The 27,450-nt window shown below is 37.2% G+C and overlaps 2 protein-coding genes across 5 annotated transcripts in view; both read right to left on the bottom strand.

Annotated features, from left to right (window-relative positions):
- Positions 1-183: 183 nt before the first annotated feature.
- GJA10 (gap junction protein alpha 10) lies at positions 184-16,748 on the bottom strand. The gene is made up of 3 exons (XM_010987690.3): positions 16,614-16,748; positions 4,524-5,976; positions 184-1,461 (listed from the first exon to the last, which is right to left on the bottom strand). The coding sequence occupies exons 2-3, from the start codon at positions 5,958-5,960 to the stop codon at positions 1,423-1,425; spliced, it is 1,476 nt and encodes a 491-aa protein (XP_010985992.1). The 5' UTR covers positions 5,961-5,976; positions 16,614-16,748; the 3' UTR covers positions 184-1,422.
- A 136-nt stretch (positions 16,749-16,884) lies between these two features.
- CASP8AP2 (caspase 8 associated protein 2) overlaps positions 16,885-27,450 on the bottom strand; it is a 33,631-nt gene continuing 23,065 nt past the window's right edge. For 3 of the 4 annotated variants that reach the window (XM_010987689.3, XM_064486856.1, XM_064486854.1), the window contains 5 exons: positions 24,439-26,654; positions 20,749-23,878; positions 19,576-19,675; positions 19,084-19,136; positions 16,885-17,519 (listed from right to left, as the gene is read on the bottom strand). In XM_010987689.3, the coding sequence (XP_010985991.2) occupies positions 17,516-17,519; positions 19,084-19,136; positions 19,576-19,675; positions 20,749-23,878; positions 24,439-26,654 (5,503 nt within the window). In that variant the 3' untranslated portion in view covers positions 16,885-17,515. Of the gene's footprint in view, positions 17,520-19,079; positions 19,137-19,575; positions 19,676-20,748; positions 23,879-24,438; positions 26,655-27,450 lie in introns of those variants that run through there. The other variant, XM_064486857.1, reaches the window with a different exon arrangement.

Here is a 27,450-nt window from a genome sequence, read left to right as displayed (position 1 = left end):
AGATATGATTAATTGATTGGCTCACACAATTATGAAGGCTAAGAAGTCCCCAAAATCTACCTTTTGCAAGCTAGAGGCTCAGGAAAGCTGGAGGTATAGTTCTGAGAACTATAGAGCTAATGATGTAAGTATCAGTTCAAAGGCAGAACATTGATATCCCAGATCAAAGAGAGAGAGAACAAATTCATCCTTCCTCTATCTTTATTCTGTGCAGGCCCCCAACAGATTGGAGGATGGTCATCCACATTGGGAGGGCAATCTGCTTTACTCAGTAAGCAGCTGTGTTAGGGGACAGGCTAGGGGACAGGTAGGGAACAAACATGAGGCAGGGACCAGCCTGTGAAGGCTTTACGTGCCAGCCTAAGGAATTTGGATTTTATCTCAGGATAAAGGTAAAAGGATAAAACAGGATATAGATGACACAGAGCTTTGTGTCTTTGGACTGAACTGACTCTCCTAATAACTTGAAGTGTTTATTAAACAAGGTGTGTGGCCAGGGATAGGGGAATCTGGCCATGGGATGGAGGATGCAGGAGCTACCTGGCTTCTCCCATGGGAACTGAACCCACCTTTATGACTCTCAGAACTTGGACAGTAACAACCAGCCAACCAGCCATACAGATTGTATAGTTAGTGCACATCACACAGCCCCCCTGCCTCTGTGCTCTAGAAGAAGTGTTAAGTACTTTTTGGTGCACCTCCCCTGGATGGCTCAGGACAACTGGGAGGGCGCTGAAGGTGAGGAAGCAGTGCCAGTTTGAGTCCCTCCCCTGGAAGTCCAAAATGCAATCCCACCGGCACCTGTTGGCCCACAGTCATGGCATCACCACTGATGTCGCTGGATCACAGCAGAAGGATAAAGTCATGCGATGGGAGTGTTGGCCAATGTTGTAATCAATATTTTACAGAGAGGCATCTTAAGAACATCCAGCTGCTTCATCCCCAAGAAATAAATGAGCTGATGAGAGGAAGAAAATAAAAAGCTCCTCACCAACCTCCCCTGTACAGACAAGAAGCATGTTGAGCCCACGTTGCTGGCAGAACTCCTGGCATGCTCTGTATCCATGTTCAAGGTCTGCTGCTGCTGCAGAGCGGGCTGCTGGCAGAGAAGGCAGCACATCCCACTCTTCCCCCACTCCCCTTGGGCAGCAGTTCTTGCCCCCAAGAATTTCTCTGATGGTGTGGACTGCTTCCCTGGTGTCAGGCTGGCCTCAGGCAGTGTGGCCAAGCCGGGCAGTGAGAGGCTGTCCCCAGTGGTCAGAGAGCCCAGCTGGGATCCCCCAGTACACAGCCATCGCCTGGCCGGTGGCTCTGGAGGGGATGGTGCCTGCATTTCCTCCTGTAGTTTGGGCTGACAAACACACAACTTTTCTCACAGATGCCCGCTGCTCCTGGGTCCAATATTCTGACTCCATACATGCATTATTTTTTCATAATAGATGAAAGTTCTAGAAGCATATTCTGAAAGAGATAGGAAACAAAACAAAACAGACTCAAAGGGCTTATAAAAGCCAGTCCTGTCCACCCAGCTGAGACTCTATGTGTGTCACAAATACACTGAGTCCAAACAAAACCTCCTGAGGACAATTTCCCCCGATGTTGCCCCAGAGATGAACATCTGTGTAAGAGGTTCTTTTCTCTGATGGTGCTGCTCTTAAAGATCTGAATCCCACCTGCCATCTCCTCCTCCAGTTGTGGTTGTTTGGTTCAAAATCCAGGTCTAAAACTAAAAGGCCAACTGCTTCCTAAGCTCCATCAGTCCCCTCCATAATTAACCAGAATTTTTGACTTTGCAATAACATGGAAGAGAAAACTAATTAAAATGTGGAAGTTCCATTTTGTAATAATCTATCCTAAAAATATGCTAAACTTACTCCCTGCCTTGTGCAGAGCGAGCAGGAAGCAGCAATGGGATACAGGAGTCAGACAAGCTTGGGATAAAATTCTAGCCCATTCACTCATTCAATAAACATTAATTTATGTCCCTGTTTTGATTTTGGACAAGTCATCTATTTCCTTATCCTTAAATGGGAATAATCACAGGGTTACGGTGAGGAAGCCCATGGCAGTGTCTAGACCACAATCAGGGACTCAAAACTCAATATCCTGTAGTAATCTGTAATGAAAAAGAATATATATGACTGAAATATAATGTTGTACACCAGAAATTGACACAACATTGTAAACTGACTATACTTCAATTAAAAAAAAAGAATGCATCTATCTGATTGGGGCCTAAAAATCTGCCCTCTGGGACCTAATATAGTGTAAGAAGCTGTTTACAGTCCATGTATTAAAAGTGGATGATCACAATCCATTGTTTGCTGTGCTAATTTCTAATGAAAGGTCCCTCTGTTTGTAGGAAGCATGATGTGTCAGCCACAGTGCTCTGCAGTTGACATTTGTGACTTCAATTCCAAATCTTCCCACCATTTGGGGATTGAAGTGGCTGGTCAACTCTGTAAGAGGCTTGGGAAAAAGTGACCATAAGTAGCAAAGCTCTGTGGCCAAAGGCATTATTTGTAATTCCTAGCGACATAAACAGGGAAGGAAGAGGAAGATGAAAAGATAAAGGAGGCCCGTCACCTTTCATCTTTTCTCCAGGCTCCTCAGCATGGCTGGTCTCTCCCAAAAGATAACCTGAGATTAAGAAAATCTGCTTCAACTAAATACTGCTGTTCCTCCCTCAATTCTCCGCCAATCCTCTCACATGAAAGGAGGTACAAGGGGGAGAAAATAATGAAAATTGTCATTCTGATTTCACAAATGCAGACAAGAAGCAGTGGCTACTGGCAAGTGGCTCTCAACCCTGGCTGCACACTGCAATCACCAAGGGAATTTTCAAAATGCTGATCCTGGATCCCACCTCCAGAGATCTTGATGGATGGGTCCTGGGCATGGAGATTTTTTTAAAGCTTTCAGTGACTCTAACTCAAGCCAGAGTTGAGAATCCTGCTATAGTTTGGTACAGGGTTCCAAGTATCCACACAATAAATTTTTTTTGAGGTGAGAGGTAATTAGGTTTGTTTGTTTGTTTGTTTATTTACAGAGGTACTGGGGCTTGAAGCCAGGACCTCGTGCATGCTAAACATGCACTCTACCACTGAGCTCTACCCTCCTCCTGGCTATACAATAATCTTAAACATAGTCTCTTGAGTAGATGGCTGGTCACTGACAAGAAATGAGTATCCATTTGGGGGAAAAAAGCATTTTAGGAAAAATCTAAGTAGAATGATTCCTCCTCAAAGTACGGCATTAGTACAGTAACAAAGTATCTCTAAACTCATAAGAGATATGAAACTGGGGTGGAGGGAATCAATCATTACTATTTTTTTAACTTTTTTATTGATTTATAATCAAGTCAATCATTATTAACACAAAGAATGAAACAAAGGAAAAGGTAAGTGTGTTAGCTCAACCAAGTGAACTCAACTGGTAAATTCCCCTATTAACTTGGGGGATTTTCTCTTTTTAATGGAAAAAAGTTGTTAGGAACTATGGGTAAAGCCTATGTCATCCCCCCCCCCCCCCAGAACTGAGAAGGATCTACAGTAAATATCCATTGTGTCTCACAATGGCTAGGGAATGTTTACCCCACAGTGGTCTTTGAGAGAACAGAATAAAAGTCCATAGAATAGTGATTTTAGTCTTTGTGAAATTATCAACAAATACATATATATGACTTTTAAATGCCAGAGCTATTGAAACAATGGAGCACACCCTCCTTCCTTAGTGAGACAAAGGCAACTCAAGGTTACAAATGATCCTTCCTCTGATCCATTTTCCACACTCTGATGGAAAGAATTTTCTGAAGTGCAACTCTGATCCAGTCACTTCTCTGCTGCACATCCTTTAATGGGTTCTCCAACGCCTTCCTGCAAGGCCTCCATGCCCCATTCTCCAGTCTTTTCTCTCTCTGTAGCTCCTCTACTACCCTGTGCTCCAGACATGCATGGTCCCCCAGACAGCCCTGCTATGTCACACCTCTTAGCCTCTGTCTGTGTCCTCCTTCTACTAGGATGGCTTTCTTCTATGCACTCCAGTCCTCCCAGGTTCAGAGAAACTCACCACATCTTTCAAGGCTCAGTTCAAAAGTAACTTCAACTATGAAGTTTTTTCAGACCCATCCACAAAGACCTGACCTCTCCCTCCTTTGCCCATCACCTGCTCTAGCATGGCACCTTACACTTGATCACATTTACATGTTTACCTGTCCAATTTCCCATCCATACATTGAGCCCTTTGATAGCAGAGATGGTATTTCATTCATTTATACACCCAGCACTTATAAGATTAATTGATATACAGTAAGTTTTCAGTAAGTTTATTTTATGATTGAATTTAACTGAATATATTCAGTGAATTTAACTCTCCATATATTAACCTTTCTCTCCTCCTCTCCCTCTCTCTCAACACATACCTATAAACACACAAAAATAGAAAAGAGAAGGCTAAGAAGTGACCAGAGTGGAACACCTCTTGTGAAAGTTCCATGAGCAGTCAGGCTGTCTGTCTTTACTTACCATTGATGTTCTGCGCCCAGTGGCTGGAGGCAGAAGCGAGGGACTGTTTTCCCGATGTGGAAAGCCCAAACAAGAGCTATTTCGAGAACTGGAGCTTCCTGAGTCACTGTACAGCTGCCCCTTTTCAGACAGCGACCTGGACAGAAAGCTGGCCTTGCGACTGCCCCGGCAAGATCTGTCTGTCCAGACCTTGCCCTCTCTTATGCTGCCATTGCCGTGTCTGCAGTGACTGTGCAAATCTGTGAGAGGCTCCCCTGAGAGTTGCCGGTTCTGGGGCTGCTCCCACGGTCCTGTTGTATGTGATTGACAATGTCTAGGAGCCACTGTTGTACCTAGCCAGGACTGGGGCATTGCATTCTGCAGGCCAAAGGAAGACCGGTCTGGTTGCTGTCCCTGGTGCTGAATTCTAGCACCATTTCCCCAGGGACATGGGCTGTGGACATGGAGCTGTCCGCTGTGCTGATCCTTCTCAGCCCAGTCTTTCTTACTACAGCAAGGGTCTACTTCAACTTGGCTGGTCTCAACTTGCCACGTGGTTTTAGACTTTGGTACATTGACTCGGATGACTTGCTGTTGATTGTTGGCTTGAAGTAGAGAGATTCTTTCAGGGAAGGGAGAGCAAATCATACACTTCTTGGCCACTGAATATTTTTTCAAATGGAATGGATGTCCTCTTTCATCCTCAATGTCCCCACTGCTGGATTTATCATAAAGTGCCCTCATGATTTTCCTGATCCCCAGATGAAGTATTTCCAGTACGTTGAGGAACAAAGAGATGGATGCAATGCTGTACATAAAGAGCATGAAAATGGTCTTCTCTGTGGGCCTGGATACAAAGCAATCCACTGCGTTGGGGCAAGGAGGTTGAGTGCATTTGTAAAGGGGTTGCACTTGAAACCCATAGAGAATATATTGGCCTATCATGAACCCTACTTCCAGCACAGATCTGGTCAAGATGTGTAAGACATAAGTTCGCAGCAGACATCCTTTTAGAGGGACTTTTTGGATCCTCTTCTGCTCCTCTAACTTCCTTAGTTCTCTATCTATCCTCTGTTGCTCCTCCAATTCAAGCTCTGGATTCTCCATTTGGGCTGTAAGCTGTGACTTTTTCCTCTGTCTCTCTTTTTCAAAGGCTCTGAGTCTATAAAGTGCATGACCCATATACACCAGAGAGGGAGAAGACACGAAGATGATCTGTAAAACCCAGAACCTGATCAAAGAGATAGGGAAAGCATCATCATAGCAGACAGTATTGCAACCTGGCTGCTGGGTATTACAAGCAAATGCTGACTGTTCATCATCCCAGACATCTTCAGCAGCCACACCAAGAATCAGCATTCGGAAAATGAAGAGGATGGTCAGCCAGATTTTCCCCACTATGGTTGAGTGGGAGTGAACTTCCTCTAGGATGCCACCCAACAAATTCCAATCCCCCATGGTAAGAGACTAATGCCTGAAATATACAGAAAACGGCAAGGTTAATAGCACCCATGGAAGAAATATATAAAGACACAGGCTCATCAATACAGCAGGCTCTTTCTTCATATCAATAAAACTATGAAGGACTTTCCAGTCCTAGTATTTATGGCCCATGCTTGCTGAAATAGGATATTCCTAAGGAATATATTTCCGAAACAACAACATCAGCAACAAACTAAAGACTCTCCTCAATCTGCCCCAATCACCTTCCTATTCTCTTCTCTCCTACACAGTCATCTTAGTATATATATTCACTGGCCATCATACAATGCATTCCATTCCACAATTTTGTTCATTTTTCTAACATATGAGATGCTGTATTTACCATACATCACACATGATCTTAAATGTCTCAACTCCTCCAGGAAGTTTTCCTTAGTCACCCCAAGTCAGAGTGATTTTTCCCATTCCTGAATTTGCACATTAGTGTTTATACTGCTCACTTGGCACTGTGCCTAAAATGAGTTTTGCAATAGTTGTGTCTTATGTTCCCTTCCTGAAAAGGCATTCCTTCTGCAGAAAGAAACACTTTCTATAGCATTTTGATCTTTGCACGTGAAGGTACCAATAAATAATAGTGGATTGAAATGTCTTTTTTTTTTTAAACTCAGTTTCTTGACTCTATCACTGGAAAAACCATCATCAGAAAAACAAAAGAGATCTTCCTTACATATTATCAATGGCTCCCGCTGCAAGACTGAAAGTACAAGTAAAGAAAACAAAAATCAGCTAAATAAATCCTCAGGAACTGGCACAGGGTAGCAATAAAGATTAAGCAGACTCAGAAACAGTACCAGCAATAATACATATGATTACATCTACAAAGCCACATATGGAACAGGAGGTTTTCACGAAAGCTCTGCTAACTTAGAAGAAAAGTGAGTATAAACTGCTTCTCTAGCAAGCTTGGGGGCTGGGAAAGAATCAAGGCATATCTGACATGAATAGATTATTGGGTTTACCCTGAAAAAAACATTATTTTTAAAGATTCAATGAGGTTAAAATACTTCATAGGTTAAAGATTCTAACATGTGGAAGACTTTCAGGTGGAGGAAAAACAATAGTGTTATTAAGTTAAAACAGATAAGTAAACAAGTCTCTCCTTTCATAATTTGTTCATTCAATGTTTACTAAAATCTTACTATCACTTAGGCACTGTGCTGGATGCCAGAGAATTCACCAGTGAACAAGATACCTCGTCCAGCCTTCACAGTACTGTCACCAAGTTATGTTATGTTCCCACTAACATATAAAATGGACAAAAAGTAAAAAACAACAAATGAATATCAATTCAAAAACACATATTTTCCCTACTTATTTCCAAACACAAAAATAAATTCCAGATGGAATGAAGAATTAAATGTAAAAAACTAAACCATAAAAGTATTAAAACATAAAAGAATGTTTTATAATCTAGTAGGAAAAGGTTTTTTAAGCACATCATTGCCAGAAATTGTAACTGGAAAAAAATTCCAGCTTTTCTCCAACAAAATTGAATGGCAAAAGTGGAGATGTCCAGAAGGTATTTGGGTTTAGAGAACAACAGCAAAAGGTACAAACCAGAGATAAATATTTAAACATTTGTGGATAATCATTAAGTAGGTAGAGATCACTCAGGGACAAGAGAAAGTAAGCCAATGACAGAATCTTGAGAAATAGCACAGGAAAAAAAGTCTACAAATGAAAAAGAGAAAGGGCCATAGAGAAGAGGGGAAAACCACAAGAACAATATTGGTATTTGTGAAACCAAAGCAGGACCGTTTCAAGAAAAAGAAAAGTATTGGCAGTGTCAAATACATATACACACACCACTATTTAAGTAAATTAATTTAATGGTGGGATACATCATGCTCAGGGATTAGAAAATTCAATATAAAGATGTAAGTTGTCTCCAGTTGATCCATAGATTCGACGTGAGAACGTACATCACTGAGTAAAATAAAATCCTACAAATATACACATATATGTATGCATATGTATATGAGATGTATATGTATGTGATTATGCAAGCATGAAGAAAGAATACAGAAGGGCGCACAAGTTTATATGTTACTGGAAGTGTATAGGAGACCGTGAGGGTGCAGGGGGGAATTTGGAGGGGGAAGGGAGAGGCAAAAAAGAAAAAGGAAAAAGACTCCTCTAAGGAAGAATGACTGATTTTTATCCGGTATATACATTTATGCATACATATGTATAAACAACTTTTTAAATAAAACTTTGAAGTAGGTACATCTCAGAATTTGGAAGAGGTATTAGGTATCTCTATTTTTATTCTGTACACTTGTGAATTATTTGAAATTCAAAAATTAAAAATGTAGTCATATCTAGTACTTGCAAATAAAAATTAATTTAAAAATCTTAGACTTGCCTCATTAACTGCAGCAGTAATTTACTACACTCTATCCTCTCTTAAAAAGTCTCAGTCCTTTCCCATAATTATTCCTTTAAAACTTTCTGGCCATTATTCTTTATTAAAAAGTCCTTTAGCACTTAAAAAAAAAAAAAACCCCTAGAGCTCCTATTTTATATAAAAACTGTGAGGTGAAAAAGTTAATTCATTTTATTAACTTACTCTCTATTTAGAAATCCTAAATTATTTAATGCTTCTTTTTGCCACTCTCTTTAAAATTTGAAAATTATTAAAGTAGCAAGAAAACTGAAAAGCAGAAATAGATAAAACAGAAATAAAATCATGCATGTTGGCATTAAGAGCAAGATCCTTTAGACAGGCATTCTCGTTTCCAAAAAATAACTACTTTTTACCATTAAATGACTACAGATCCTAGAAATATTCTTGAATTTTATCAACAAATGCTAATTTAGCATCTCCTATGGAAAAAGCTGGTGCTCCTTTCCTGAATTTTATTTCAAATATTATCTTTCTATCTACACAGGGATTTCCTACATTTCTTCATAAAAAAGAGATTCCACATATTTACCACTTACCTTAGGAGTGGATAAAAAAATTGATGACTGGGCTCAAAGAACCTTAAAGTTGGACCATGTGTGGACTAATTAGTGGAACTGCTGCTGGTTGCAGATAGAAAGGCTCTGACCAGCTGGTTGTGGGGCCCAATCCAGAACCAGCACAGTAATTTTGATCAATGGAGTCTAACCTAGTCCTTCCATGAGGTCAAAATGTCCTTTGGTGCCTTTTAATTCTCTCATAATATTTTCTTTCTAATTGACAAGAAGCTTGATTCCCTCTTGGTGTATCATATTTGGAAATGAAAGGTGAAACAAAGGAGAATTTCTCTTTTTTGGTTACAGTGATTTGAGTTTGGGTGCATTTCTCAGTCAACTGATTGCTCTGGGAATCGATGTCACAGATCAATGGGTCATGTCCGATCTCATCAACAGCTGCCTGGGGTGAGTCTGACCTTATCAAATGGGAACAAGTAATAACAGACTCACAATCAAATTCAAAGTGCTCTTGCAAACCATGCCAGGCTGAAAGGAGAAACATCTCAAAAAAGAAATTAAGCATTTTAGACCACTGAGACGGGGCAGTGCCTGTCTGTAGATTATGTGTTCTGGCAATATGCTATTTGGTTGAAACAGGAAGCTCAGGGAAGTTTTTTTTTTTTTTTTTTCTTTTCTTTTCTTTTCCAGTAGAGTATCTGAAAGCCTTAGAAATCTATGTCAAATTTTTGTATACTGTTCAAGTTGAGAGGTCAGATGACTTGCCCAGTGCAGACTGAGACCAAGTCTCCTAACTCCCAGTCTTGCCGCATCTTAACATTAGGCAAATCTCAAGTACACAATCTTACTGTCACCTTAAAGGAGTTGACAGCAAGAGTGTCACTAGAAGTCTATGATGGCTTCAAATCACAACCCCTAAGCACATTTCTAAGTCTGCTCTATTCCAAATAAAAAACAGAAAGTGCATAAAATTACTGATAGTTCGTAAGTATCATCTGCCTATTGTATTTTCAGATATTTAGTTTTAAAGAAAGGATGATAATGAAAGGTACACAAGTAAGGAGGTTACATTTCCACTACACAGCAACACTAGCCTCAAGTACAAATTGACTGTCAGAATTAACTAGAGGTGAAAACGCATGACATATTTTTGCTCTTGGATTGAAAGAATTATTATTGTGAAAATGGTCATACTACCCAAAGCAATCTACAGATTTAATTCAATCCCTATCAAATTACCCAGGACATTCTTCACAGAACTAGAACAAATAATCCTGAAATTTTTATGGAATCACAGAAGACCCAGAATTGCCAAAGCAATACTGAAGAAAAGGAGTAAAGCTGGAGGAATAACCCTCCCAGACTTCAGACAATACTACAGAGCTACAGTAATCAAAACAGCATGATATTGGCATAAAAAACAGACAAATGGATGAATGGAACAGAACAGAGAGCCCAGAAATAAACCCACAGACTTGTGGTCAAACTTCAACAAAGGAGGCAAGAATATACAATGAAGAAAAGACAGTCTGTTCAGCAAGTGGTATTGGGAAAACTGGACAGCCACACATAAATCAATGAAGTTAGAACACTCCCTCACACCACACACAAAAATAAACTCAAAATGGCTTAATGACTTAAACATAAGGTAAGACACTATAAACCTCCTAGAAGAAAACTTAGGCAAAATATTCTCTGATATAAATCTCAGCAATGTCGTATTAGGGCAGTCTATCTAGGCAATAGAAATAAAAGCAAAAATAAACAAATTAGTCTAATTAAACTTAGAAACTTTTGCACAGCAAAGGAAACCATAAGCAAAACAAAATGACAACCTACTGAATGGGAGAAAATATTTGCAAATAATGTGACTGACAAAGGTTTAACTTCTAGAATATATAAGCAGTTCATTTAACTTAATAATAAAAACACAAAACCACCCAATCCAAAAATGGGCAGAAGACCTAAACAGGCAGTTCTCCAATGAAGACATATGAATGACCAATAGTCATATGAAAAAATGCTCAATATCAGAGAAATGCCAATTAAAACTACCATGAGGTATCACCTCACATCAGTCAGAATGGCCATTATTCAAAAGTCCCCAAAAAATAAATGCTAGAGAGGGTGTGGAGAAAAGGGAACCCTTCTACGCTGTTGGTGGGAATGCAGTTTGATGCAGCCATTATGGAAAACAGTATGGAGATTCCCCAAGAAACTAAAAAGAGTTACCATATGCTACAGCAATCCCACTCCTGGGCACATATCTAGAGGAAAATTTAATTAGAAAAGATACATGCACCCCAATGTTCATAGCAGCACTATTTACAATAGCCAAGACATGGAAACAACCTAAATGTCCATCAACAGATGACTGGATAAAGAAGCTATGGCATACTTATACAATGGAATACTACTCAGCAATAAAAAATAAAATAAAATAATGCCATTTGAAGCAACATGGATGGACCTGGAGATCATCATTTTATGTGAAGTAAGCCAGAAACAGAAAAATGCCATATGATATCACTCATATGTAGAATCTAAAAACAGAAAAAAAAGACACTAATGAACTCATCTACAAAATAGAAACAGATTCAGACATAGTAAATATCTTATGGTTACTGGGGGGAATGGGGATGGGAAGGTGTAAACTGGGAGTTTGAGATTTGCAGATACTAACTACTATATATAAAAACAGATAAAAAACAAATTTCTTCTGTACAGCACAGGGAACTGTATTCAATATCTTGTGGTAACCTATGATGAAAAAGAATATGAAAATGAATATACATATGTATATGTATGAGACATTGTGCTGTGCACCAGAAACTGACACATCATAACTGACACATTGTAACTTACTATACTTCAATTTTTTAAAAAAACCTAAAAAAAAAAAAAATCACACACACACAAAAAATGCATGTTTGTATAGTACTGGGTACATTGTTAAGAAAATCCTTGACATTTAATTCTAAAATTCACCTGCAAAGTAATGAATTTAACACCTTTAATGCATTCCACTAGAGTCAAAACATTAAAATCATACATTTATGCATGGAATAACTCAGAAGGGTATGTAAAATAAGTTCTAATATTAGTTGCCTCAAGCAAAGGTAAGAGGTGACTGCCGAAGGGGTGAGATGATAACTTTTATGTTGAATTCCCTTAACAGTGACTGTATTACCTACTCAAGAAAATAAATGTTTAAACTAGAAAATAAAGATAAACACAACTCTATGTCTGATTTTTTTTAAAGTCTTCAGCAGATGAATCAATCTGATCACCTCATTCTTCAAGACTTAGCAAGTAGGTGACTATCTTTAAAGACAGAGGCACAGAGTGGTCAACTCTCCCGTAACTTCACAGTAATAATTTGTCCTGATGAGGTAATATTGGCACTGCACTACTGCTGGGAAAGAGGAGGATCTCTACCGACTGTCTCATCCCAACCAGCCCAAAGGCTCAGCAAAAATTAGCACACTGAAGGTTGAGAACCCCTGCCAAAGATTTTTTAAGTTCCTATTTTCACTCTCATCAAAAGTTATGCTCAATCTATGGAGTCACTGGCAGGCTCAAAATACACTCAAGAGAAACAGAAGGGAACAGAAAAGCTAGTCAGAAGAAATGTGCCAGGATAAAGATGCACTAGTCACTGACATAGTGCTAGTCAATGGTACCAGCATTGACCATGACACCTCTTCACAGCTGGTGATATTAACTCCCTATGGGCAGCAGTTGCTGGTTTCCACACAGCTGCTATGAAACATTTAGGATTATGAAAGCTGACATAATCCTAAATGAATAGAAAATTGGTGTACTCAAAGGTATACCTTCTGAGCCTTCTTCTGAGCAGAAGGCTCATTTGTCTTAAGTCCTTCCTCTGCTAATGAGATTCAGACAGATTTACAATGAGAAAATAAGGGATTCCCAGAAGAAAGTGTGAGGAATTATAGGAACTGAGTTAACCTACCAGATTCCTCGCAGAGAATTTGGCACTCCTCAGATAAAGGTGTAACCATGCCAAAAACTAATCATACCAATTATAGAAAAAGAGAACTGCAAAGTAAAAAATCAAGACAGTAATCTTCCAAAAATTTTAGCAGCAGAATCTTATTAAGTCAAGCAATCATGTTAGGAATTCCAGTTTATAAAACAGGTAAAAATAGTCACCCTGGTTGAAGCTAGCCAAGGTGGTGGGCCCAAGACTTAACCTTCTGCACTTTCCTACTTCCCCCAAACCAATCACTTGACTGAGAAACCCAGTTTGTAATCTTGTTTTAGAATAATCCCTCCACTTACAAATAAAGAAAAGAAAGTTTAAAGATTGTCAATCTCCCAAAGATACATCAGGAGAACATTTAAAGTAGCAATTACAGGTTAAGGTTTAATGGGTGACCCATTAATATTTGTCCTTCTTAACAGAAGGGTTTTATACTTTCATATCCCATACACTTTATTTCAGTGAGGAAGTGAATTTGACAAATGAAGAATCCTGAGAGATCTTTTAAACTTTAGGCCCATGTGAATCAAAAAAATACACTTGGCTTCATTAGTAGAGCACTTCTCAGAAGATGGAGTCAATTATTTTATAAATTACCACTTAAAATCTTGCTAGCAAGGATTTTAAAGTCTTTAATGATATTCATCTTTGAATTCTATCACCATTTACATTCTTGATGCTTTTTAAAAGGTAGTTCTAAGGAGCATGAAGGACACATGTATGAAGTAATACGTACAAAGTGATCCATTATAGTACCACTCACATTTGCAGAATATAAAAAACACCAGTGTGTCCAATTCTCCCCAAATTAATTGATCCATAGATTCAATACAAGTCAATCAAAAATCCCAATAGGCTTTCCGGGGAGCTTGATAAGCTGATTCTAAAAGGTACATGGAAGTCAAAGGGCCAAACCTAGCCATGAACAGTGGTGAAAAAAGAAAACAAGGTTATGGGACTTCTCTATCAGATATCAAGACTTACTATAAAGCTATGGTAGTTAAGAGAGTGATCCTATGGATGCAAGATTAGACAAACAGAACAAGAAACAGAATAGAGATTCAAAAAAAAAAAAAAAAAAAACACAACCAAAAAAACACCATATGGGCACCTGGTCTGTTGCCAAGGTGGCACTGAAGAACAGTGGGGCATGGACAATCTTTACAATGAGACTTGGTCAATGGGATTCTTTTTTAAATTGAAATTAAAATTACCCCCACCTCACACTCTATCAATTCTTAGTGAATTGTAGGTGTAAATATGTGAGGTAAAACAATAAACCTTTCAGACAATAATGTAAAAACATAGTGTCATCATCTTGGAGTTTTGGGAAAGGTATCTTTGACAGGTAAATGGAAAGTGATAAATTAAATCTTCATTAAAATTAAGAATGTGTGTTCATCAAAATATACACTTGACAGAGTGAAAGGCAAACCCCAAAGTAAGAGAAGCTATTTCCAAATATAGAAGAACTAACAAAGGGCTCACACCCAGATTATATAAACAATCTCTACAGCTTCATAAGAAAAATAGGTCAGAGACTTAAACAGGGACTTTACAAAAAAAGGATGTATACAAATGGCCAACAAATATCCAGGAGATATCATTTCACCTCCACTAGAATGGCTAAGATTAAGGACTGACAATATTGTCAGCATGTGAAGAAACTGAAACTCTCACATATTGCTGGATAGTGTTCATTAATAACAGCATTTAGTAAAACTGCTCGGCAGTATTTACTAAAGCTTCACATATGTATACCACTCCTAGGTACATATCCAAGAAAAATGTGTCCATATGTGCAGCAAAAGACATGTACAAGAATGTTTAAAGCAGCAACATTTGAATAACCTCAAACGAAAACAACCTAAATACCTATCAACAGTGTAATAAAGTGTACACGAATACAATGGAATACTTCATAGCAATGAGAAAGTACAAATTACTGCTATACCCCTAAGTAGAAATGAAGCTCACAATGGTGAAAGTTGGTTGACAGAAGCCATATACAAAAAAGCAAAATGTAGTATGTGATTCTATTTACAAAAAGGCCATCATCAGGCTAAGTTAATCTATAATTACACAAATCAGGATATTCCCAGTACTGCCACTCAAAAAACAAATAAATAAACCTAATTACCTCCAACCACAAAGAAAAAAAAAAGTAAAAAAAAAATTAGAATGATTCCCTGTGAGAAGGAAAGGAGATAGGTTCTGGAAGGAGGATGAGAGGCAGAGTAACATTATGGGGCGGCACAATTCTATTTCTTGACATTAGTGGTAGTTACACAAATGTATTCAGCTTGTGAAATTTTTGAATTTTTTATTCATTATTCATGTTATACTTCAATATTTTTGAGTTTAAAGAATTCTTATATATTACAGGTACATACAGAAGTATTTACATGTAAAATTACACAGGATTTGCTTTTAAATACCTCAGCAAAACAAAGAAGTGGAAGGGGAGGTAACGGAAATAAAAAATGCCAGAATGTTAAATGTTGAAGCTGGATGATGGACACATAGGTATTCATTTTACTCTTCCATTTTTGTACAATAAAGAAGTCAAATAAGAATATATATGATGTATGATTCGATTTGAAAGCCCCCAAACAGACAAAACCAACCCATGATAATATGTCAGCAATAGTGTTTATCTCCAAGGAGGAGGAAGGATTTTGACTAGGAATAGGGTGAAGCGGGAGACTCTCTGCTCTCTGGAAGGCTGTCAAGCTCTCATTCTTGACTACATTTGAATAACAATTTTAATGGCTATAAAATTTTAGGTCCAGTACTTTAAAAATACTGTTTCCTTACAGCCAGCATTGTTCTTCAGAAGAGTAAGGTCACCATGATTCTTGTTCCTTTATACGATGATTTACCGTCAAAAAGCTTTTAGAGTTTTCTCATTATCTTTAATACTCCTAATTTCAGTATGTGTCTGGATGTGGGTACTTCTTTCTCTCCTGCTTGGCACTCTATGGTTGTTTCAGACTTTAAATTTTTTCTTCTTCTGGACCTCTTTTGTTACCGAATGTTGGCACATCTACTTCTGTCCTTCATTTCACATCTGCATTCATATTTTCTATTTAACTTCTTGCTTCCTTCTGGGAGTTTCTCAATCTGACTTTTCAACTCACTAATTCATTTTTCAGCTGTATCCACTTTATTTTCATTCCACTTTATTATTTTTTTCTTTGATATTTCTACCTGGTTATTTCTTATTCTTGTATCATATAGCCAAAATCTTCTCTTTTTTCCTTTTAATGTTTATTGACTTTTAGATTCCTATGGTCTTAATGTAATTCAGTTTGTTGTTTCCTTTTGAACTTTGGCTTGTGAACTCATTTACCCGGTGGTAAGGGTTCTGAGTGATACTATGCATGGGGGAAGGGCTGAGGGCCAGCCCTCTAGGCTATGTTGGGTATTGAAAGAAAAGGAAGAGGACAAGCCCTGTGGTAGACAGCCCCAGCACAACAAAAACCACAGTTCATTATTTCAGCTTGTTATCTATCAAGCAATCCTTCAGATCAGGGCTTCTCCTTCAGACACTGTACACCATGGGAGAAATGGCAATTTCCTCAGGCACCTCATGGAGTCCAAGGCCTAGACAGTAACTTATCAGTACCATCAGTCTGGAGAGGGAGGGGTGAATAAATAATACATAGCTAGTCAATCCTTACCTGTTTTCTCCAATCTTCACCCAAAAGGAGTTTCTGTGCTGCCCTGATTTTGTCTGTGAGGATACCTGCAGCACTGTTCACCGTACCCAGTACCTGCTGTGAGAAAGCAGGCAAAGGCAACTGGTTTTCTCTGATGATCTACTCAAACACAGCCAGCCAGCCACGCTCCCACCAAGAACCACTTCAAAGTAGTCTCCCATGTTCCCTGGGAGTTTTACTTTTTGTTTTAATTATTATCTAAACACACTAAAAAAAAATTCTTATCAAAATATAACAGAACTTTACAGGGTTTTATTTATACATTACTGGTAATGAAAGCAAACTTTATACAAAAGGTTTTATACAGATAAAAAAAATCCTTGGCTAGGCACAGCCATTTATGCGTGTGTATACACCCAAACATACACACACACACACACAAATATTTTACATCATTAAATTTATACATATTTACAGATACACTATTTAAATTATTTTACAATTTATCAAAATAAGGCAATTAGAAAAGCAAATAAAAATGGATGAAACGAACTAAATAATGGTTAAGTTTAAATGCTACAAAACTATCTTTAAAAATCTAGAAAAAAAATCTTTCTTTGAAATATCAAAACTAAGGTTTCAATACTGTTTTGTTGTTGCTTTTATCTTGATAACAAGTTGTAACTTGTTTAAAAATAAATATCATGACCAGTAACAGGGAAGCAAATCAGACTGATGTCAGGAACAAGCTGAACATGCTGGCTTGAGATTTAAGAGTCAGCAAGTAATAACAAATGCAGATTATTATCTGGTAATCAAATATGTCATAAAATTGCCCCCCTACTTCCCCATTAAAAACATGAGGAATTCCAAGCTTCTGTGTAGTATGCAATGTCAATTAAGACTCCAAGGAATTCAGCAACTTATCTGTAATGTAAGAAAATGCTAAAGTTATGATTCTATTTTTTTTGATACGACCATTTCATAAAGTGTTGTTTTTTCAAATGAGTTCTACTGAAATACTATTGGTGGTTAAAGAACGAGCTTTCCACAAAATCAGCACGGTAACTTCATCATTACATTTTGATTCTGGTAAGAATTCAATGAGACTATAGTACTTGAAGGAAAAAAGTCAGTTAAGAAACTAGGAATGAAATAACTTACTATTTGTGCTCCCATTCAAGCAAATAAAATCTCAAGTATCAAATCCATTAAAAAATTTTAGATTTATAATGGAATTTGTAAATTTCAGACTAATAAGCATCACTTCCAGGTCCAAGTCAATTCTTTTATGAATGGACATTATCTTCAAAAAGAGAGTGGAAGTCATATTTTAAGATAACATTCAGATAAAACAAAAAAGCTGTTTAATTTCCTAAAGGCAGTGAAATTTTAAAGCACAGTGAATTTGAAAAATAACCACACCATTTTTGTTTTAAACTGTTTTTTTAAAGGTTCTTTAGAATAAGCTTTTTCTTCAAATTCCCCATTATTCAATCTTACATTCTGAATCATATAAATAGAATTTTAACTTCACGGTAAACCACTAAGTATCTTTTGAAGATCTCTTTAACAAACTAGTTGCTTTGAGAGGACACTAAAATTAACAGATTATCTAAAGACATAACTTACATTGGGTTTGGAAATAGATTTTTTTTTTACCTTTTTTTTGTGGGAGGAGGTTAGAAACAGATTTTTATAGTTCAAAAATATTTAGAACCCTCCACACTGAGATCAATGTCCAACTACAGTTTTTATTCTGATTTAGTTTAATTTAAAATTGGGTGTTCTGCATTCAAGTAATTATGACTACAAATCAACTGAAAAATAGTGATATGTTAAATATCTTTACAATTTTCTTTATGTATAAGTCCAAAATATTTAAGCAATTGGCTTAGGTCTTAACAGAAAAAAACCTGGCATTATTGTCTTAACAAACCCAAAAAAGAATGTCTTAAAGAAACTAAGGAAACATGTCTGTGAACATTATTATTATTTTAACATGGTAAATCATATCACCTATTCAGATGACAAAGGAGTTCATGTTTATCAATGTATGTTTTGTATATTAAAGTATCTTAGCACTCCTAGTTAAAAATGTGAAAAATATTAAATTACAATGACTGCACAGACTTCATTGGCTTTGAAATATACTGCTGTTCAGGAATGTGTTCTTTCTCCTCATCTATAAAAATGTATTATCAATCATCCAATGGATTTCCCCCCACCTTAGACTCATCAGCAATCAGAAGGCTGAGATGCCATGCTGAGCTGAACTGCAGCAGGCTTCACCCTGAGCACATCCCTGCAGATGAAGTGACCTCAGGAGCCTGTATGGGCAACCATCCTCCGACCTGTGACTGAAGCAGGAACTCAACTGGATGTCTCTCACCCACCACTCACATCTTCAATGACTAACAGACCATTAACTGCACAGGTTCAGTGTCAAACATTTACTTTACTAATTTCCTGAAGTATAACCATTAACTACCTGCATTTTGACTTTTCAAAGAGCTTCATTAGCTGCTGGAATCTTTCTGAGACCTGAAAAAATTTTAAATGAGGATTAATTTATAAATACCTCAATAATTTTTTTTATCTTTGATGAATATTTTCACAAAACATCTAAAGGCAGAGAAAGTTACCCTTAATAATAAAGAGATAAAGTAATATTCCAAAAAACAAAATATCTTCCAAATAAAGGTAATTACTAGTTTAACTTCTCAATATTAAACTTACTATCAATACAATAGAAGATTGTATCAGTACAAAACTGTCTGAGATCAAATAAGTAAATGATGAGACAACAGAAAATAAGAATTAGGATTGTTCCAAGCTTCTTCCACAATCAGCAAGTTTTTAACAGTCCTACCTGAAGAGCTATACTTTCAAAGAAGCTGGCGAATAAATATCTATATATTTTAAACACATTAAAAAGTATGTAACAGAGATGTAAACAGAGATGTAAAAATTGGGTAGTTACCTGATAAGGATTTTTATTCAACTTGGCAGCTAAATGAGAAAATGTTTTCAAAGATGGCCCTCTTTTCTGACACTCCAATAAAATTTCCCGGTCATCATTTCTGAAGGGGGAAATATGTTATTTAGTTTTTGTAGATTACAACAGACAGGTAACAAAAATTCCACTGCCTTAATGTCTACCAATAAGAGTTGACATTTTTATTAAAACCAATTAAAAAAAGGAAAAAGTGTATATATGAAAATATGGACAATGGTTATCTCTGAGAAATAAAAGAATATGGCTGATTTTAATCTTTGAGTTCATACACATTTCCCAAATTCTCTAAAAACAAATGTACTAATTTATTTTTCTAATGACAAAACCAAAAGATTAAAAAAATTCTACCGTTAGTGTGTACAGTACTTAAAACCTAGGGCTAAAACATGATTACAGACTTAACAAACAAGAACCAAAAAGTAAAACAGAATCCAGATCTTCTAATCTCCAGACCCCTGCTTTTTCTACATGCTCTAAATCAGTGTATGTTATTATAATCTCTGAGACTTTACGATCTCTGCAGGCTACCTGAAATGAAGGCATAGAGGACTGAGGTATTAAAACTGATCACCAATTTCAATAAAATTCAGCCTCCCTCATTACGCACCCTAGTCAAGGTTGGAGATCATGCACCTCTGGTTCAATGGTTCACAAATGTGGTTACCTTTATACACAAAATGAGGTATTTAAATCAGTATTCCTTTAAAAGTTCACATAAAAGTCAAAAAATCTGTTTATGAAACTTTTTGAAACTTCTAATTTAGGGGGAAAACTCAAATTACAAACATTCACACTATTGTCTTATTCACCATGTGTCATTCCTCCTTTCTAAAATGTGCTTATACCAGATTCCTTAAAAATCAAAGAATTTTTCTTTTTCATGGAAAAAGTAAAGTTAAAACAGAATGAAAAGTTCTGTCCATGGTGTAACACACATCCCTGGTTAAGCGCCACTGCTCTACACTGTTCTACTGGACTGCTGGGCTATACCCTAGAATGTACCTTCTATCAACTATGGCCTCTTTTGAAGTAAGTCATCACTTTCCTTATTTTAGGATGGGATAAAACTATGATGACATGACAGATTTCTGGTATCTCAAATTTCCTGGTGATTTAACAGTTTTATAAGATTCTTACCTTGTCCATGAAACTATAATTTTTCCCTTCTTTTTAATAACATTCTTTGCAGAAAGGCTTGTAAGAGAAGTGTCAAGTGCTGATGTATCCTTAGTGCCTGGGCTTGCCTTTAATGATGAGGGATCTTTAGTAACTGCAGGGGCCTTTTTCTTATTGGCTTTCTTTCGGTGACCTTCACCATTCTCACCAGAGTCTTGGGTAATTTTCTTGGTCTTTTCCCTACTGGGTAAGTCTGTTTCCTTTCTCTGTTTTTTGTGAAAAGAATCATTTAGATCAGAAGGGTTTTTTCTCTTTTTGTGAGCATTATCCAAAGCCCCAGGCAACTCTGAACTATCAGAATTTGATACTGCCTCTGATTTTGAATCATCCTTTTTCACTTCACCCAAACCAGGGGATTCCGAGGTTAAGTTGATACTGGCTACCTCCACGATGCATTCCAGAGGCCCGTTTGCCACTTCCACCTTCTCGTCCTTAGCATTCTCTTCATCTATACATATCACCTGACACCCCAAGTCTTCAACAGCTAAAGCAGGATCGTTATCTTCATTTTTACTGTCACTTGAAACATCTTGTGTCAAATCAATAAAAGCATCTACAGTATCAGGCTGCATACTGGCTAATATGGGGGCATTTTGGTCCAAATTGTCTTTAGAACATCCTAATTGATCAATATTTAAAACGGTTACGTCTATGAATTCCCCCAAGTTTTTGGTCTCTGTTCCTGGATCTTTTGTGAGGTCTATATATGTGTTAGGAAGATGATGCTCAATAGAATGTGGAATTTCTTCCACTGGAGGCAATTCTTCAATGCTTTCGGGCCCTTTTCGTTCCCATACTTGATGCAACTTGAAACATTCTTCAGCCACATCAGTACTATGATCCACTTTACCTGAAGCATCTTTAAGAAATTCATATATATCAGGAACCTCTGTTTGTATCACACAGTCCTGTTCTTCACAAGCTAGTTTACTGCTCTCAACATTTTTACTGGAACTTTTCAATTCCTCCGCTGATTTAAAAATTCTGTCCTGACATGAAGTATATTCTTTCTCTGCTGCTTCATCAGCTTCCTTTTCCGTTCTGGGTGAAGATTCATCGGCCACCACGTTCTGTTTAAGGCTCTGTGAGGTAGATGGTGTCGTATGCCGTATTTTCACAATGAAGTGATCATTAGACTTTTCCATTATGACAGCATGCATGGGTAAATTAGGGTGGTACTGGAAGCCTGGAGCAACAGACCGGTTTGTCCATGATGAAGAACAACTTGATTTACTGCTTGAATTATCAGATTCCAAGGCTAAATGAATATCCTGTTCAGATGCATCCTCTTCCTCAAGTAAGGCATCTTCACTAAAATGGGCACTAATAACTTCTTCAGGAGTTGAACTAGACAAAGCTTCTGGCTTTAAGAAACTGAGATGACCATCTGACTTCAGAGGTGATGGGACTGTTAAAGAGACTGCTAGATCTTCAAGAAGTATGGAAGAGATGCAGGGCTTGCTCTTTTCTGAACTACATACATTATCCTTACTTAAAGCTATGTTAGTGGACACTTCAAACATGCAATTTTCATCCAACACATCAGGATGAACTGGCAATGAAAGCCCTGAAGACAGAGATGGACCTTTCTCAGATGAGAGTAATGACCAATTATCATCACTAATCATCTTAGGACAGGGAGAGACCACCCCTGTAACTAGCTCTTCTGTTGTACAAGCTGGTATAGATTCACACTTAAGACTCTCTAGCAGCTGTTTCTCTGGTGTCTTTAACTCCCACTCACTTTTTTCATTACAGTTAACACTGCTGTCCAAAAGATCAGAACCCTGCAACAAACTTTTAAATATTTCTCCCATCTGTGCATCACTCACTAAATTAAAAGTAAGGCTAGATGCTTGCTGCTCAGTAAGAATCTCAAAACTGCGTTCTGGCTTCAAAGCAGCGTGCTGGGACGTCTGTGTGTCCTCCATGGTGCTGGCTTCAATTTTCCCCAGCTTTGGAGTGCCCAGACTGTTTGATTCCAAGGAGTGTTCTTTGGATTGAGGGTTCTTAATATTATCAGAGCAAGTGTTAATATTTTTTTTAATGTCATGCTTTACTGTGTTAACGTTGGAATTATTTTGCTCTTGATGTTTTTCCTCGGATTTTTTACATCCTACTAATGACTTACAGTAGTCAGAATCTTCTGATTTGGAGGACTTCTCTTTCAACATTTCTTTGCTGGAGTTATCTCCATTCTTCTTCTGACAATTTGAATACTGTGCTTTCTCTTTATGTATCTTTTCAAGTTTTCCTTCATCACTGTCACTGCCAAAGTTTATAGAGTCACAGAACTTTATTAAGATTTTCTTAAGCTTTGCAAACAAATAATCAAGTTGTTCATCTACAAACTTCCAGAGTTTTTTTTTCATATCTGGTAACTGCTGTTCAAATAAACGATCCACTATGCCATTCTTTTTAACTTGCTGAAGTTTGGATTCTATAACATCACAGAGATTCTTCTGTAAAGTAGCCACTGACTTAGAGATTTTGGATAAGTTAAGGTGTTTAATTAGTGATGTAAAACTCAAAATTGCTGACTCAATAATTCTATGAAACTGTTTTAATGAAAATTTTACCTTGAATTTCATGTAATTTTTCCTTACATGCTTTCTTATCGTCCGTAACATGTGCATAACATCTTGGACAGAAGAGGGTGCAGCAACAGTTGGAAGTGTTTTTCCCAGGCCGGAAGTGCTCACTGACCTATCTTTCTTTTCAGTTCTTGCAGATCTTCTAGATTCACTCTGTCTTTTATTCCATTTGCTTTTGGTCTGATGGGTTTTCACAGATGGTACCTTCCTATTGTCTTTACCCAAATGCACAGTACTTTTCCTACTTCCTGGGCTAGTCTTTGTGTTTTGCACTTCAGCAGAAGCTCTGGGGTTGGCACTTTTTTCACAACTTTTTTGTGATTTAGATTTTTCGCTGTCACTTATAATTTCTCCTTCTTCTAATTCATCTAAAGATGAATCCTTGTGGGAGTCTGCTTCTGGAAATTTGTCAGATTTGCCAGTTGGCTTTTGATTTTCCTTATTGAGATCAGACTGACTCTTGGAGGTAGGATGAGCTGAATTTGGTGGAAACACATCTGTGGAAGAGAAAAGCGCAGTACAGTCATGTAACTATTGAGTCTTAGTCATTTGAAATTTCCATACTAAATACAACAAAAAATGTTAGGCAATTTATTATTTTAATAGCTTTTTTTTTTTTAAAGCAGAATGTTAATGCCTAATAGTTACTCATCTCATTGGTCTTTACTGGATCTCAGAAGATGCCTGACAATAGTGATAGTGTAGAGTTTGGTCATTTGGATAATCATCAACCAACTGTTCAGGTATCTTTACTTCATGTTAGCAGCATAATCTACTCTATGCCAATTGATGGCTTTTAAACAAGAAAAATATATCTGAGAGCAAGCAAAGAGCATTTTAAACAATCTGTCCTACCACTCCCTTTTTAAAAATCAGAATAAATAAGTATAAATAAGAATTACCTAAATCTAGACTAAAGGCTCACACTACATTTCTATTCGACAATGGGGTTCTGAATAATATGTTAATTACATTATCAAAAGAAAAGCACTCATTCATCTTGCTTACTATTTTACATTCAAAAAGGTAAGTTATAAGAGATAATATAAACTATTACCTTTATGATGATTATTATATAATGGAACTTGAGATGGGCTTTCCAGTCTAAGAACTTTTGCTATGGGTCTCACCGGACTATTGAGAGGACTGATGGCTTCTGGAATAGGTCTCAATTGAGTAAGGTCAATGCTCAGAACCGAGTTCTCATCATCATGATATACTGAGTTTGTTTCACCAATTTCCATTCTGTGGTCCATTAACTCAGTTTGCTGAAGTGAAGATTCTAGAGTCTCTTTAGGTAAGCAAGGCTCCAAATGACAAGACTTACTTTCAACCAGTGGTGGATCTACAAGAGAAGTCTCACATTTTGGTTTATCATCTTCTGAAAGGACTACTGGCAAAATGCCAGCTTCTTCAATTGACGGCTGCAAAATGCTCTCACTGGATTTGGTCACTTTTGTTGAAAAAGCCTCCTTCATTTCTATATCTTCAGAAATACTACAAGAATTTAAGTCATCATTTCTTTTGGTATCTGATTCCAAGCCAAAGTTTTGAGGAACATTTGTTTGTAATGTGTCCACTGCCACAGGAACTGCTGCCGTTGCCCCACTAGTAATGGTTTGTTCTATTTCTGTTGATGATGGAAATAAGGATTCTGTTTGTTCCATTTCCACAGGGGCTGAGAAGGAAGTCTCTGTACCACAAATGGGCATGTCACAATGCACAGAATTCTCAACAGATTCAACTAACAATCTATTTTCTTCTTCTATATTCCTTTCTGAAATACTGGTCCTGGGTTCAGATGCTGCTGAAGGAGCATCCTTTGGTTCCAATAACTCTAATTTGGTTTCCTCTATGATATGTTCACCAACAGAAGGAACACATGTCACTGTTTCAGTCTGCACCAAGGACTCCAAATCACATATGTCACTGGATTTGGGAGTATTGGTTATTTTATGTTGATTATCCTGAGAAACAGGCTGCTTTTTAGCAGGAGAAAGAGTTAAGTTCAATTTTTCCATAAAACTCAACTTGAAGTCTTTGTTTTGTGGTTCATTTGGACCACTCTCAGCTTTCATTGCAAGTTCTTTATTATCTGCTCCTTCGGAAACATCATTAGAGGCTTCAGCTTTGTCATTTTTTGGCTCATTCTGTCTCTTTAAATCAGTAGTATTCTTACTTTCTCTGTTAGTCTTCTGCAAATGTTCTGTAGGTATTCTTTTTTCATTTCTCATATGCCTGTTTTCTTCTCTGCTCTCTCGTTCTCGTTTCCTCTTATCTTCAGTTCTATGCCTTTCTGCTCTTAAAGGGGTATTTTCCCATTGGTGCACAGCATCAATGTCCTTGGAGTCAACGTGTTTGTGAGTTTTACTGGTTGAAAGGGAAGACGGACATCTTCCTTCTTGAAAACTGTGGTTACTTACAGCCCTGTCTCTTTTACAATCTTCCCTCCCTCTTCTCTCTTCTAAGTGGTATTTATTTGAATTATGAGATTTTGCTATTTCATTCTTGGAATGAGGAAGTGATGGTCGTTCAGATCTTCTCCAATGATCCTGGTCTTTTACTACTGATTTAGGTTTTTGATCACCTTTTCTCTCTTCTTTGTCTTGCAATTTAAGTTCTTTCCTACTTATATTTTGTGATCTTTCACTTTGTCTTTCAAGTTTTCTGTCACTTTGAGATTCTAGTCGAGTGTGTGATCTGTCTCTAGAGCTCTCTTTGTCCCAAGAAGAGCTAATGCGTTCATTTTTATAATCCAAATCTATGTTACTTTTAAACTTAGAATTTTTGCTTTCAGCCTTTGGTTCACCTTTACCGTGTTTCTCAGGATGTCCTTGTAGCCTCTGACTGGCTTCCATGTTCCTTGGTTCACCATCACTACAGCTGCTGTTTAAGTCTTTTCGTATTCTCTCAGTCCCTCTGCTATACTGGCTATGTCTACTATCTTTTCTCCCTCTTCTATTCTCCTCATTTGAACTACCCTCACCAACTTGATAGTGGGAACGTGACCAAATGCCATTGGCACAGTGTTTTTCATTAGATATAGGCAAATGCGAAGTGCTCTTTTTTTCAGAATGTGATTTTCCTTCCTTTTCAAGGTTTGGCAGTGAAGTGCTATGATGTGCATCTTTAGAAACATCATTTTTCACTCTGTGATCAGTCTTTGAACAATCATCCAAATGGGGTGACTTGGATTTAAGATCTTTTATTTTAACTATATCCGAAGTCCTTGAAGTTTTATGATTATTTCGAAAATGTGGAAACTTGGACAATCTATTGACAAATAGAAATTAGCAACAAAAAACCAAAGTTAGTTGCTTTTTAACAATCCAAATTTTAACCATTGGTGATACACTTTAAAATTTGGGAGCCCACATAATGGCAAAACTTATTTAACTTTGTATAAAGGAGTGAGTAATAAGAATTTACCAACTTCCAAACAGGCCATTTTTAAAATAAGGAACTCTCTTTCATTTGCTTTGCTCAAACAAAGCTTGGAGGAACTCTCAGCTCTATCCCAGCACTTGCAAGTGTCTTTCAGACTTCCTTCACCACAGGCACATGACTCCCAAACTAATCACAAATTCACTTCTTCCAGAACGTGTGTCATACTTAGTAAATTGTATAGTCCTAGCCCACAGAGCTTGCAACACATATTTAACTCCATACTAAATGAAATACTATCGTAAGTTTTATTTTAAAATATACCTTCACATTAAACGCTTTCCAAAGTTTACACTGTTAAATTTTCACCTCATATTAGTATTTCCATTTTTTCTATTAAACATGAACTTTCAACAAAATGATAAATATTTACAATTAGAATACTAGTTAGAGCTTACAAATAAAAAGTGCAAATACTTGACAGAATATTTATTAATGTATAACCACATATAACAATCTAACAAAATAATTCTTATCATTTGTTCACCCAGTTTCTCTGCTACCCAATCACACATCATACTCCTCCCCTAAAAGATTTAAATATATATAAAATTTCCATAACATTTCAGAAACCAATCTTATACTGGTTGCACTGGTGGAATTTAGGTTAGTAAACACACAATCA

This window comes from Camelus dromedarius, chromosome 6, assembly GCF_036321535.1.
Source record: "Camelus dromedarius isolate mCamDro1 chromosome 6, mCamDro1.pat, whole genome shotgun sequence".
Lineage (NCBI taxonomy): Eukaryota > Metazoa > Chordata > Mammalia > Artiodactyla > Camelidae > Camelus > Camelus dromedarius.
Note: the sequence above shows the minus strand (reverse complement) of the source record. Positions and strands in the feature narration are given on the sequence as shown.